General features: G+C 44.0%; 1 protein-coding gene across 4 annotated transcripts in view; it reads left to right on the top strand.

Annotated features, from left to right (window-relative positions):
• Positions 1-11,869, top strand: part of Fyco1 (FYVE and coiled-coil domain autophagy adaptor 1) — a 67,677-nt gene extending 55,808 nt beyond the window's left edge. For 3 of the 4 annotated variants that reach the window (XM_021171508.3, XM_021171509.3, XM_029481240.2), the window contains exons 15-18: positions 185-280; positions 4,500-4,710; positions 7,391-7,500; positions 9,496-11,869. In XM_021171508.3, the coding sequence (XP_021027167.1) occupies positions 185-280; positions 4,500-4,710; positions 7,391-7,500; positions 9,496-9,571 (493 nt within the window). In that variant the 3' untranslated portion in view covers positions 9,572-11,869. The remainder of the gene's footprint in view (positions 1-184; positions 281-4,499; positions 4,711-7,390; positions 7,501-9,495) is intronic. The other variant, XR_002378694.3, reaches the window with a different exon arrangement.
• The last annotated feature ends 2,532 nt before the right edge of the window (positions 11,870-14,401 follow it).

Raw genomic sequence — 14,401 nt, 5'->3', positions numbered from 1 at the left:
GGAGAGTGACCCATTGGTGTTTGTGTGCACTCACACTCCTTCCATGCAGTCTCTTACAGCCCTGTTGTCATCACTTTTGTCCCCACTGAATTCCTTGCTTCATTGCAGACCACAGTGTAGACCTCGGGCAATAGGACTTCAAGTGCTGATAGCTAATGGCCTGTTCTCCTTTGTGATGTTTCAGGGACACCACATCAAACTCATTAACCCCTGAAGACACTGAAGACATGCCTATGGGGCAAGATGCTGAAATCTGCTTACTGAAGTCAGGAGAGCTGATGTAAGTGGCAAGCTGCTAAGTGGGCCTCTTGTGCCAGTGCAGAAGTCCCAGGGAATGGAGTCTGGAGAAGGGACATTTGTCCTATCAGAGCCAGAGCTGGCCCCGCCCAGTGGAATGATGCAGATCTTTGAGGGTAACAGGGCATTTTTTAGCCTAGATGTATGTGACTCAAACACTCAGATACCAGACAATCACTAACCAAAGGACAGACATCAGGCCAAGTGATAGCGATTAAAGACACAGACACATATGGGAGTAAATAAAGCAAAAGCGGGCTTTATTAAGAAAAAGTTAACAAAAAGTGAGAAAATTTAAAGAAATTGAGAAGAATTATAAGACAGGAAAAAACATTGAGCTATTTTCTGGAGGCAAGACTTGTAGCTGGGTGAGACAAAGTCTGAGGTGACTTCTGTTGACATGGGCTAGTTCTCTATCACAAGCCAAGCAAATTGCATATCACAAGCCAAGCAAATTGAAGAATCACACATTCTGTATACTTTCTTCACCCAACCGTGGAGATAATTGTGTGTTCTTCATGTGCTGCTTACCTGGGGAAGTAATCACGTTTTGAAGCTTCCTGCTCATCTCTGACTAGTTTTGCCAGCTGTTAGTCCTGACTGCTGGCTGCTAGCTCTCTAGCTGTTGATTTTACAGGTGTTGCTGGTCTCAGAGCTTGATGGAGTCTATTAGTAGTTCATTAGACTCCTCTCATTGTTCATACTTATATGTGGCCAGTTTGTAGGGCTTATTTCATTTTTTTTTGATTTAGACAGTGCTTGGACTTGAACTCAGTCTCATGAGACAGGTTCTCTAACACCGAGCTACATCCCAACCCCACTGGCTTATAGTTTTACCATGGACTCTTATACTTGTTTGTGGAGAGCTAACACCAACTCCTGTCACACCAACTAAGATATGGCTATGGTTTTTCTGTATTGCCTCATGTCCATCTCTTTGTCTACAAAATTGAATAAGATTTCTTCCTGTACCCTTTCTTACCACGTGGAAGATTCATGTTAGGAGCTGCTCTTACCCACAGTTTCGTCTGTTGGAGTTAGCTGAATTAGAAGCAAGAATATGTGAAAGGGCAACAGCGCCTTGTTAGGGCCTTTGTGGAAGTGGGAACCAGCCAGAGACATGTATATGTTCTCAGTAGGGCTGTTGTGGAGTGGGAACCAGCCAGTGTCTTGTGCATATCCCTTCGTGGAAGTGGAAACCAGCCAGAGCCAGATCACACCAGATCATATAGACACTGGCTTTTCCCCAGAGCCCCATCCTTCCTCTTATGTGCTCAGCTTGGCTATCTCATACCCAGCTGTAAGCTCTTGTTTTCTCCTTCCTAGGTGTTTTAGGGCTGAACCCTGATATCCATTTTAACTGCATCAGGGGCTTCAGTTTGTACTTTTTATTTTTAAAGCATAATTTACATACATTAAGCTTGTCCTTTAAAGTGTACAATGGTTAGATTTTTAATAAATAATGTAATATCATAAAAAACATGACTAAGAAATCAAGTCTGTCACTAAAAAGTTCCCTGTGCCTCTTAATAATCTTTCTTCTCTGCCTCTATCCTTTTTTTTTTTAATAATACTTTTTGTGTTGTCAGTGGTAGCTTTTTGGTTTGTTTTACACACACACACACACACACACACACACGCATATGGGTGTTTTACCTACATGCAAACCTGACTGGTGCCCACAGAGACCAGAAGAAGGCATCATCGGATCCCCTGAGATTGAAATTAGGCAGTTGTGAGCTATGATGTAGAGTCTGGGAATAGAATCCTGCTAAGCAGCCTCTCCAGCCCCATTTTGTTGTTTGGTTGTTGTTGATTTTATTATAAGAGCAATGAATTTTTGTTGTAGAAAATAAAAATAACCAAACTATTTTGATCTACCTAAATACCAAACAGAAACTGGCTTTATTTGGGAGTAACACTACAATGGGAATCAATACCTAATAATCTGTGTGACAAATGAATGTTGTTAGAGAAACAAGAGGGCTGTTTTGAAGCCTTAGCTACCGTGCTCCAGAACAAGGGTGGTGTCAGTCCACCGTTAGCTGCACGGCCTTGCAGAGGTATGTTCTGTTATGTGCGATTGCAGGGGCCTTTTGTGAAACTCTGTAGTTGTAGAAGGCTTCTGTGCTAGCTCTTAGAGCAGGCGTCATAAGAATTAGGTTTCCTCTTCTATGACCTGCTGCTTCGCTTTCCAAAGAAAAGTTTCGGCTAAAAGTGACGCCAGGGCTATTAGTATTATTAGTATAGTACAGTGCAGGCTTTTTATTTAGGGTAGAAAAACTTGCAGTGGATGGGAATCTCTGTAAGAATCAGAATTAGATCTCACCCTCTACTTAAAGATAGAGCAAGTAAGGGCAGGAGAGGCTGGGGGAGGGGCACAGCACTGAAATGACTCTCACTTCTTTCACCATGGCCATCTATCTTCTTTTATAGACATATATACTGGTAATCTTTTTTTCCGGTGATAGTTCCAGTGGCTGTACTGTCATTGCTGAAAAGAACCATTCACTCTTCTGCTAACATTATTCATTACTACGTCAAGCACATTAGGACACAAAGAAGACAAAAGACCCCTTCTGGGGGAAAATTTCATGTTGTGCTGAGTAATGACAGACAATGAACAGGGAAAATAAGCAAACAAGAAAATAAAATGTGATGTTTGAAAAAGAAGAATGTAACTGAAGAGTAGGATTAGAAGAAAGAGGGAGGGATTTGCAGTTTCTTGTAGACTGCATTACAATGGTATGACTTGGAGGATGTAAAGAAGTTGCCAGAGAGTCACCTGAGGGAATAGTATTTCAGGCAGAAGGAACAGCCAGGACAAAGCCTTTAAAAAAAAGATATTGCCTACTAAGTTAAAGGTGTAAGCAGTAAGTTCTGGAATGCAAAGAAATAGAAAGAGACCACCACACCAAATGAAGTGTCTGGACAAGGCAAACTTTATTCTTGATGAAGAGAGTGTGCTTGAAAGAGCAAACACACAAGAGACAGGAAGTGTGTTTGGTATTTATTATAATACAGGTAAAGACTGTGTCCTTTCCCTATTGGCTTAATTCAATTGGCTAGTCTTACACAGCAAATAAAGGAAGAAGGAGAAAGAGGTCCCTTTTCGAAGAGAAGGGTCCCTGTTCCTGGCCATCAAATTTCTGGAATATAGCAGTTAACCTTTGTGTAAACAAAGCAAAAGTATTATTAGGAGAAGATGAGTAAAATTTGCATAAAAGTCTTAAGATGGAGGAGATAAAAGCCCTAAAGGCAATGTCCTAAATACAAGTTTTATCGTATTTGATAGAAAAGACACATATTTGATATTTCTTAACAAGAGTATGAAAAAGAACCAGTGTAAGTTGAAGCAGAGGATAAGGAAGACAGGATCCAAAATTAACAGAAGTTCATATCAGTGGGGCCTTATTAGCCATTATAAAGACTTGGGTTTTAATATGAGGGGAACAGGAATCCAAAGATCATATTTGGAGCTGAAGAGTCACTTGATTTACATTTGAAAAAAGGATTATGTTGGTTGGTTGTTGTATAAGGAAGACATGGAGCAGCCAAGGCAGAAACAGTGAGGCCTGTTTTGTGGGGAAGATTGCATAAGAATCCTGGAGAGATGACTCTGAAGTCAGGAGCATTGACATCAGGGTTACTGCAATGGCCATGTGAAGAAAACATGGTTGTTCCCATTTTACAGACTTGGAAAATAAAACTCAAAACAGTTGTGAAATCTGACCCACACTCTCTCAGGTTTGGCCTTTCAACCCCTTGCACATAAATCTGCAAAGAGAGATTGTGGGAGGTATGTCTAGTTAGAAGAGGCAGAACTTAAAGGGAGAAAGAGGGTGGCTGAGCTGTGGGGCAACCTCACAGGTGTAATAGGACTATATCATCGAACTCAAACCCTGCCCAAAAGGGACTCAGAGTAAATCAGGCTGCCCTGCGCTGCCCACCCCCCTCCCCAGTTTCTGTGAGCTTTCAGCTCCATGTGGGCAAGGCTGTCCTGTATCTTTCACAGCCTTGATTCAGTGTCAGAAACTATGCTAACTGAATGATAAGCACTCAAACTAAACCTTTTGTCTGAGCTGAACATCTCCTAAGCATGTTAGTCAGGAATAGCCAGGCCTAATCTACCAAGAGTCTCAAATCTCTGGTTGCCTCAGATAATCCATTAAACCAGGTCTGTCTTTGAACTTTTATTTTAGGATCAAATTACCCCTCACAGTAGAGGAGATCACCAGCTTTGGGGAGGGCAACAGGGAGCTGTTTGTGAGGTCCAGTACCTACAGCCTGATTACCATCACCGTGGCTGAGCCTGGCCTTACCATCAGCTGGGTCTTCTCTTCTGATCCCAAGAGCATCTCCTTCAGTGTGGTCTTCCAAGAGACAGAAGACACGCCACTCGACCAGTGCAAGGTAGGCCAGGCTCCCTAACTTCCAGGTGCCTGGGCAGACCTTACCCAGAGCAGGCAAAGCACCTAAAGCTTGACTACCTTGGAGAAAGATGACCCAGAAGTCAAGTTCAGGAGAGCTGTCTTCACACAGCTGGAGGTTACCTCTGTGCCTCATGTGTTCCGTTTGACCTTCAGATAGAGCTGTAGGTAAATCTCAGAGACATGCAAGATATAGGATTCTGTTTAGTGATAACTTTCTCACAGAGCTCTACAGAGCAGGATCGGGATGCTTTGGGAGGTATGAGCTCCATCCCCTGTTTTATTGAATGTTCCATGTGTCACCTACAAGGTCAACAGCAAAGGAAGCCCCACTATGACTTGGGCAGTTGAGCTTGATAAAACCCAAACTATTCTAGGTGTAAAATGTTGACAGTGCAGGACTGCAGTACTTAACCATGTGGCTGTACACTGGAAACCCATGGAGAGCCTTTAAACCCTAATGCTTAGGCCAAAGCTGAAACTACTAAATCAGGGTATGCAGCCAACCTTCAGCAACTCCAATGAGCAGCCCAAATTGAGTAGTTCAGAGGCACAAAAGAGCTGGATAGAGCTTAGGGGGTGCTGGTTCACTGTGGGTTGAGGAAGAGGAATTTCCATGCCAAGCATCTTAGTTCCCATGTTTATAAGACAGAGAGGAATAATGAAGAGTAGAAATGCAAGTTAAATTTGAATCTTGAGAAAAAAGAGTGGTAAAGCCTATCAGACACATTGAGCTGGAACAAAAAGTGAGTTATAGGCAGTTGATGTCCTACATAGTCAACTGGCAGAGGCTTTTTGATCTACTTGGATAGAAATCAATTATGGGTAGGCAATAGGCTCTTCAGGGCTAATTTTCATTTCTCTGTGTTTGGCAGCAGTAGGGAGATAAGGCAGTACCAAGTGACACTGTCTTCTGTCATAGTCCTCCTGCAGACCTCTGGTGCCAGGCCCTTAGCTGTCTAAGTGTCTCTGAGCTACGGGCTTCTCCCTTGCCCTGTTATCTACCCACCAATCATCATGACAGATGAATCTTAGGGACCTGGTTCAGCCAGCCTTGTCTCAGACTTCCAAGATGTCCTTCTTGGGTTTAATGGACACCACTGTCCTTTCCCGCAGTGAACACAAGGGGGCATAGAAAGCACATGTCTAGAATACTTAACTGTTCCTATGCCCTTCCAGGCCTAGTTGACCAGTCAGCTACAGAAGATACTATTTTTACTGCCTATGGTCCCCCGAAAAGTCATGAGCCTAGATAGCCTATTTCCTAGTCTACATCTTTAGTACCTATTCAGGGGACTTCTCACATGCCCTTGAACAGCCTAGGCCTTTCAGAAAATAGATGGCTGTACACAAATCTCATAACAACATATAGGAACCTTGTTGGGTCCTTGGACAACTAATTGACTCTTACTGTATCCCAGATTCTGTGGAGTCTGCTGGGGACAGAGAGATATGGGATAACACCCAAATCTGTTCTAAGTATTAACAGACAGACAGACAGACAGACAGACAGAGGCCTGAAAAAAATCAACACCGTGATTTCAGGTAGAAATCACAATATGGATAGGTAAGCATTATAGGTACACCTGGAAGGGAATACTGACCAGGGAAGGGGAAACCCCTGTGCCTACAGTGAAGGCCACACTGACTAAGACTGTCTCATTGCAAGTTAAGGGGGTTGAATAAAAATAGTCATTTCTGACATCATTTGCTATGTTAGGAGCTCAAAGGACCTGAGAGAGAGAGAGAGCACTTGATGGGCTATCAAATTAGAACACTGGTATCTCTTCCTGTCACATCTTCAGCTTTATTTGTTTCTCTTTATTTATTATTGGGGAAAAAAGGGATACACTCATGGCATGTACAGAGAATAACTTTATAGAATCAATTCCCTCCTTTCACCTTTGTACATGGTTTCCAAATTGTCAGACTTGTAAGACAAGCTCTTTTACCTACTGATCCACTTTGCTAGCCCATATAACTTCAGTTCTAAGATTAGGCCTGTGCTTTAGCTGATACTCAGGTAGAAGACCTTGTCCCAGTGGCGATAAAGTTGACCATCCAAGAATTAGCCCTATTCCACACACTGTATGTGCAGATTTGCCCTCTGGGAACAAATTTGTGATTCTGAGAGAATAAACAGGAGGCTAAGACTCAGGATTGGAAAGATAAAAATTGCATGGACCAGCCAGGACCAGACAAAAGAAGGGTTCCATGGTGATGCCATGTGAGAGGCCTGGGGTGGAGCCATAGCTGTCTTTCCCAGAGGAAAATGAACCCAGGAGCTTTATAGAGAGCCTGGATGTCAATATGGAAGAAGGACTCAGTGTCCTATGAGTACCAAGGACAGCACTAGGGCCCACTCGAAGCATCTGGTCAAATGGACATATAGAGTTAGCCCTGACTTCCTGAAGCATAGAAGTTCTGTTTCTTCAGGTGGTGGAGCAGCTTGACACCAACACAGTCAGGGATGTTGGTGACTAGTTCATGACTCAAGAAGAAACTCATACCCACCATTCTTCTACAGTGACAGCCCACCCTTGCTGGAGCCAAGTTCTAGTCCCAGCCCTATACAGCTATGACCTCATTCAGAGTACTAGCCTACCTAGAGGACTCACAGGTCCTCAGCTTCTGTGATACCTTCTCATTGCTCTCCCTGCCAGGTCCTCATTCCCACCACCCGATGCAATTCCCACAAGGAGAACATCCGGGGCCAGCTGAAGGTCCGAATCCCTGGCATCTACTTGCTCATCTTTGACAACACCTTTTCCAGGTGGGTACCTCAGTTAGACATGGCATCTCATGCGTCCACCTGTCTATCATGTGTCCACCTGTCTATGTATCGCTGCCTCTATTCTCTAGCATTGAGATAGATACTCAGAATCAAGAGTCAAAGTTTTTTGTTAGTGATTCTGTAATTTAGACCCCTCTGCTCTGTTCACTGCTCATGGTATATTTTATGAAAGCAAGTCTGTCAAGTTACTTTTCTGTTGCTGTGATAAAACACCACAATTAAAGGCAACTAAAAAAAGAAGCAATTTTAGTTTCAGAGGCAGAGTCCATAATGGCAGCAGGCAGCCAGCAGGAATCAGACAGATCAAGTCTGTATTCAAATGCAGGAAACAAAGAGAGCAAACTGGAAGCAGGGCGAGGCTATAAATTCTCAAAGCTCATCCCCAGTGACATAATTCTTTCATCAAAGCTTGACCTCCTCCCCAAACATTGCCCCCAGTCAGACACCAAGTGTTTAAATATGTGAGCCTATAAGGGACTTTTTTTCATTCCTTTCCAGTAGTAGGCCAACACTTACAGGTCTTACCATATACCAGCCACCCACTTCTGCCATTCAGCGTTGTCCTCTTCTAGAGAGCTAAGAACTGAATGGTAGAATAGTGATGCTCTAGGTCACATGGCTAATGGAGGTGCCAGAGCTGCACCAAGCACCTGGCTCTAAGCTAGCCTCACCCTAGTTGTGCTCACCTCTCTCAGGTTGATTCCTAATGCCACACCCGCCATAGAAGGGCTTTGAGAAATCCAGGAAAAGCCAAGGGCACCTGAGTATAAAAGAAAAAAATGAGACAAAAAAAGGACAAACCCTCTAGGCTTTGTTGTATGTCACAGGAGCAGCCTTTGCCATCTTGAGCTGCCCAGTTGCTTCAGGCAGTACTGAGGCTCAGCTGCAGGCTCAAGGGTGTGATCTCAGGAATGGTCAGCATGAAACAATAAAAGGGAATGATAGGCAGGTGGCTAGAAAAGGGACCAAGACAGAGCACCCATATAAACAGCATCTGTCCTGTACATAAGTTGAGACATTTGTCCCTAGCACGAGCTTCTGGTTTCCAGACACCTTCTTCACTGGGGCTGTCTCTTGAAACAAACCTGTCTCGCCTGTGACTGTCTGCCTCCCTCACAGGCATTTGGCTTTTAGCAGAGTAACTTGATAGGATACTCTAGGCAAAAATTATTCCCATACACTACCTCAGCTCCTCAGGCCTTGAACTCTCAGGCCTGTGAACAGGGTTGTCTACTACCCAAGAGGCTGGAAGTGACCTTCCCACTTGTCCTGTGTTGCCCTGGGTACTAGAATTCTCTGCCTGAATATGCAGGGCTTTATGGAGTACGGCCAGCCTTTTCAGGAAGTTGTCTGCGGAGTCACTTAGCAGTGAGGGGCAGGGTTAGGAAAGGGTCAGGGTCCATCTAGCCCTGTTTTTCCTGCTGCAGCTCTAGCTACTTGTCAGTGTCTCACTGAGCCTCGATCTGGGGAGAGAGAGAGAGAAGTGAAGGGCAGCATGCAAGCCTCCCACAGGCTCCTGGGATACCTGGGTAGTATAGTGCGCTGGAGAATGAACTCTGCCCCTGGCACATGAAGATTAGACCCAATACAAACATCCTGTACATTCTGGCCTCTGCTGAGACATCCCATAGCACCTACTTCATTTCCCCCTGCAGTCCTGACCACTGGCACCTCAGAGCAGCTAGACAAGTGAGGGCAGAGATTTGCGGCCCCACTCTTCACTCAAACCCCAAGAAGCCCATAGTGAGAGTACTGGGACCTTCTGAAGAGAGAGAACTGTACCAGACTAGATGGGCAGATGATGGGATAGGGAAACAAGAAACACTAAAGTGATCCATAAGTTGTCCAGTCCCCAAAGGCTGGTTCCTTCGAGACTTTGGCTCCTACACCCAGCCAAGCACAATCAGTGACATGAGACCCCAAAAGAAGCTGCACTAAAAGTAACACCTTCATTCTCCGTTTTTGTTTCTTCAGATTTATCTCCAAAAAAGTGGTTTACCACCTGACTGTTGACCGGCCTGTGATCTACGATGGAAGCGATTTCCCATAGCATCAGTACCTGAACTTTAATTAGCTCTTCATCATCCACAGGAAACACTACTCCTCCTCACCTATCTCATTAAACATGAACACACACTCTCATCCACAAAATTTTAAATATTAAAAAATTAGAAGCAAAGGAAAGAAAATCAGCTGTGCCCCCAGCTCAGCAGTTCTGCAGCTTTGGAAGAGGCCTTGGGCTCCACAGTGTGCTTGGCTCTAATGCAGCCGTTACTCTCAGGTCCCAGAGCCCCTAAGAACAAGGTACAAGACTCAGCCTTTTCATCCAAAGGGACACCATTAGCCTCACCTGGGATCACAGTTGGTAACAATCTACTGTGTGGTATTTTTCAGGCCAGACGTGGTCTTGATAGTATATCTACTCTCAACAGCCAAGATTATAGGCCAAGGGCCACTGCCCTGGCCACTTTGTAAAGCCTTGGGTAGTCCTAGGAGAAAAACACTACAGGGTCATCATGTCAAAGATGCCCCCATTCGTTAATTTCCCCATGAGTGGGGTCTGTTTCTTCCACTCAGCAACTTTGGGGAGGCCAGAGTTGTGCTGTTCTCCTGAGCCTTTGTCTGCTCAGGGGCTTTGTTCAGCAAGGCCACTCAGCAGATCTAAATCACCACCACCACATACACTCAGGAACCAAACGGAGGTCTAGGAAAAAGCAGCTACTACATGAAGGCTTCAGCTCTGCATATGGACAGCAGGAGTCCAAATACAGGCTAAGTTCCCTACAGTGGCACCAAAGCTCATGTGTCAGCCTATAGCCCATCTTTGATTATAAACTAGAGTTTCTGCCTCAGCTGCAGACAGTTATTTACTAATGAGCAGAGCTGGGATAAGACCTACTGTCAATACCTGAAACCTTTCTGTGAAAGAAAAGTCTTTGATAACTTAAGAGGCTACATAGTGGAAGAACAGGACATAACTTCCATTTGCCCTCCATCTCCCAGTCACTCCCTCCCTGTTTGCCTACTTCCTGCTAGTTAGCTCACATCTGATGCTGTAGACAGTTTACTGTTTCCTTTTCTAGGACAGGCAAATAGATAGCTTAGATAGCTTCCTGTTCTCTCTGGCCCCTTTTTACTTCTTCCACCAAGAATGTACCCTTGATGGCAACTTTGTTCAGTGTGAAGCCAGCATGTTCAGCTGAGCCTTTGAAGACTACCCTGGGTTCTTGTAGGTCTGTATGTGGCCTGAGATTGCTAAAAGCCAAATTATCTTAACTTTGAACCCTTCTACCCTCTTGCAAATGGAATGCTGAAGCCAGCTTGTTCAATAGATCAACAGCATCCAGCACCAAATAGGAACTCATTTTTATTGCTTGGATTTTCAAATAGGAACTCATTTTTATTGCTTGGATTTTCCAGGGTATATTGGAGACACTGGCCAAACTCATGGCCTTCTGCTGGTGTCACTGCCACCATCTTCATCAAGAGCCATCATTCACTGAGTTGCTGCTGTTTTGGTGGCCTGGGAGGGGCCTGAGACCTTACATTTGAGTTCATCCTGAACTCAGTCACTCATCAGGAGGCCCATGTGGTTCTTGTGAAGCTCAGACCTGAGGTGAGAGGCTCCAGTGCTGACTGCATAGTACTCCACTAGGCATATACCAACTCTGTTTTTAATAGTCTATTTTTGTGCTAAATGGGCTTTGTACTGTACATGCTCCAGTCTGCTGAGCACTAGGTTACTAGAGAACAGTTGTCCTTTCATACATAGCTTTATTGTTTTAAGTAGTCCCCAGTTTTACTGGGGTTTAGTCATTGGAGTAAATTTTTGAAAAATGCAATTGACAACTGAAGAATCATTAAGGAAGATGATGGCCCAGCTGGATTTAATTACACCAAAGATCATAAGGAAACATCCTTGAGATCTTGGTGAGTCTCTTCCTAAGGGCAGCCTCTCCTCTAATGACTCAGCCTATTCCTAACAGTCAGGTCAGTAGTGTTGCCAGCTGCCTGCTCGCCAATACCACTGAAGCACTACGAGACTTCACCCACCCTGAGACAGAGTGGCCCTCCGTGTCTGAGTGGACTTTGAGAGTATTGCTGACAGAAGCACCCAGGATTCTAGCTAGTCCTAGACCAAGAACAGGCAAAGGAATTCTCAAACAGGAATCTGGAACTGAAAATCTCCATATGGTTTTGGAAGTATAAATGAAGAGCCATATATAAACAAAGATGTTATTTCTGAACAATTTCAATTGTCCCCCCCCAGGTAATCAAACCACTCCTGGCCCAAAAAGAAGGAAATCGTGTAGATATGGTTTGATGATCATAGGGTTTTGTTTTTAAACTCAAACTCAGTGGTTCAACCTGTGAGAATTCTTTAAACTGAGAAAAAAAAAACATTCTTGGCTCATAGGTTTTGGAAAAGGAGGCAGAGGAGAGACATCTTTGACTCCTCAGAACCAGGGAGTGCAATACAAAGACTATTGAGTGCTGCTCACATTTACAAAAAACGAACACTACTTGGTAGAATCTTAGCACACTTTCCTTGTCTCATTTCATTTCTCCTGAGGAAACAGGAAAGTTAATTCATAATTTCCTTTTCCCTCTCAAGCACTTTTTAAATTTCCAGAGACCTCTGATCAAAGGTCATTTTTAGAGCCTTTTGATGTGTGTTTAATCTCAATGTTCTTTTGGTGACTGCAGTGATACTGAGCCTCCGTGGGAAGGCTTAAGAGTTAGAGTGCACTTTAATTCATTAATCCTCGATCCATGTGGCCTTATAATAATGGGTCAAGGGACCCATTTCATTCTTGCCTGCCAAAGAGTTACACAGAAGCACATCAAACACCAGCACTTCACCTGCACGAAGGGATGAGACTGGGATCCCTGAGTAAACTTCTTCAATAGTGTGTGCTATGCCATTTGGAAATGTTTTTTAACCTCAGGTTTTAAATAAAGCAAATACTGTGGCATTTGGAGTAGCATTGTCTTTTATTCCTCTGACAAAAATAAGTTGTAAAATAAGTGACAGAGCTACCCAGCAGGAAGCAGAACATCTCACAAGCCCCACCCCCACCCCACCCCACCCCACCCCATCCCCCACCTCCCTGCAGATAAGAGTGTGACTGATAGGTCCTGGCAAACTTCCTGGTCCTCTCTGAGGTATTGAGACCTGTCCAAGTCTGTGATTCCTTCCACTTACCATCCTCTGCCATTCATAAGGCTCCAGACCTCTCTCATGACATCAGAGCACTCAAACTTTTCAACCTGCCAAAATAATACAGAAAAAAAAAAAAAAAAAAAAAAGCCACACACGGCTCAAGCTCATTGTGAGTAAGAATGTGTGGCACTGATGCTTTGCAGAGAAAAGGAACAGCACTCCTGCCACAGTGTGTGCTGCATTTGCTCAGCAGCAGGGAGGCTGGAGACAAGCCCAGAGAGTTAGAGCTGCTCACTCCCACACTGTTCCTAAATTGGTGCTCATTTTAGATGACCAAGGACCCCATCCCTTGAGAATCCCACCCCCCAGCATATGTCCTGTTCCCTTCCTCCAATCTTCCCTTGCCTAGATTTTCTTGTGCTTGCTGCTTGGATCATTCACATTTTCTGTAACTCTTAGGCACTCCCGTGAGGGTAAGGAACTCTTCATCTTCATCATTATCATCCCCCACTGTATGAAACAGTAAGTTCGGAACAAAAGGACTAAAAGAAATACTGTGCCATAAAGATCCTCGTCATTGGTGCATGTCTATGTGTACCTGTGGAGGCCAGAGGTTGATATCAGGTGTCTTCCTTCAATGCTCTCTGAATTATCTTTTTTTAATATTGCGTTTTTCCTGTATGTATTTATGTGTACCACATGTGTCTGGTGCCCATGGAAGCCAGAAGAGGATGCTGGATCCCTTGGAACTTGAGTTACAGACAGCTGTAACCACCGTATGGGTTCTGGGAATTGAACCTGGAGCATCTGAAAGGGCTCTCTGCTCCTTTACCTTAATTTTTGAAACAGGTTCTGTCACTCAATCCAGAGCTAAGCATCTCCCAGACTTCCAAGAGCTTCTTAAAACTAAGTGCAATTATTTCATTAGATATTGTACAAAGCCTGTGTTTCCTGTGGTGTTCCCAAACTCCCCATCACAAACCACAGGAGGGAAAGCTTGGAATTATTTTCTAATTAATGTGCACTTACCTTCAACACCCACTAAGTCTCTGTCATAGGGTCCTTTAGGTAAGTAATTCTTGGCAAGCATATAAATTAAGCAAATACATTGAAGGTTCACCCTGCTTCTCTCTCTGCCTCTCGCCTTCAGCACCATTATGATTCCAGGACAAAACGTTAGAACTACATCAAATGAGCATTCAAGAGCAAACAAAATGCCACCTGTGTAGTGCTGTGACTTATAGGCATATGTTGTAGTCTAAATGTGTAGTGCTGTGACTGTGTAGGTGTGTGTTGTAGTCTGAATGTGTAATGCAATGCTGTGGCTGGGTAGGTCTTTGTTGGGATCTGAATGAGAATGGCCCTCACAGAGTCATATATTTAAATGCTTGGTCTGCAGTAGGTGGACTGCTTAGTAAGGATTAGGGGGTGTGGCCTTGATAGAGGAGGTGTGTCACTGAGGGCAGGTTTTGATGTTTCAGAAACCCACACCAGGCCCAATCTCACTCTACTGCATATCTGTGGATCAAGCATAAGCTCTCAGTGTCATCCTTGCCTACCACCACGCTCCCCACAATGATGATCATGAACTAACTCTCTGAAACTACAAGTGACTCTCCTAATCAAATGCTTTTTCCTATAAGTTGTCTCTCATGGTGTTTCTTCAAAATAATACAACAGTAACTAAGACAGTATAGCTTATACTTCTTGCTCATT

This window comes from Mus caroli, unplaced genomic scaffold, assembly GCF_978045245.1.
Source record: "Mus caroli unplaced genomic scaffold, Mus_caroli_1 scaffold_11, whole genome shotgun sequence".
Lineage (NCBI taxonomy): Eukaryota > Metazoa > Chordata > Mammalia > Rodentia > Muridae > Mus > Mus caroli.
This window is presented reverse-complemented; position numbering and strand designations above follow the sequence as displayed.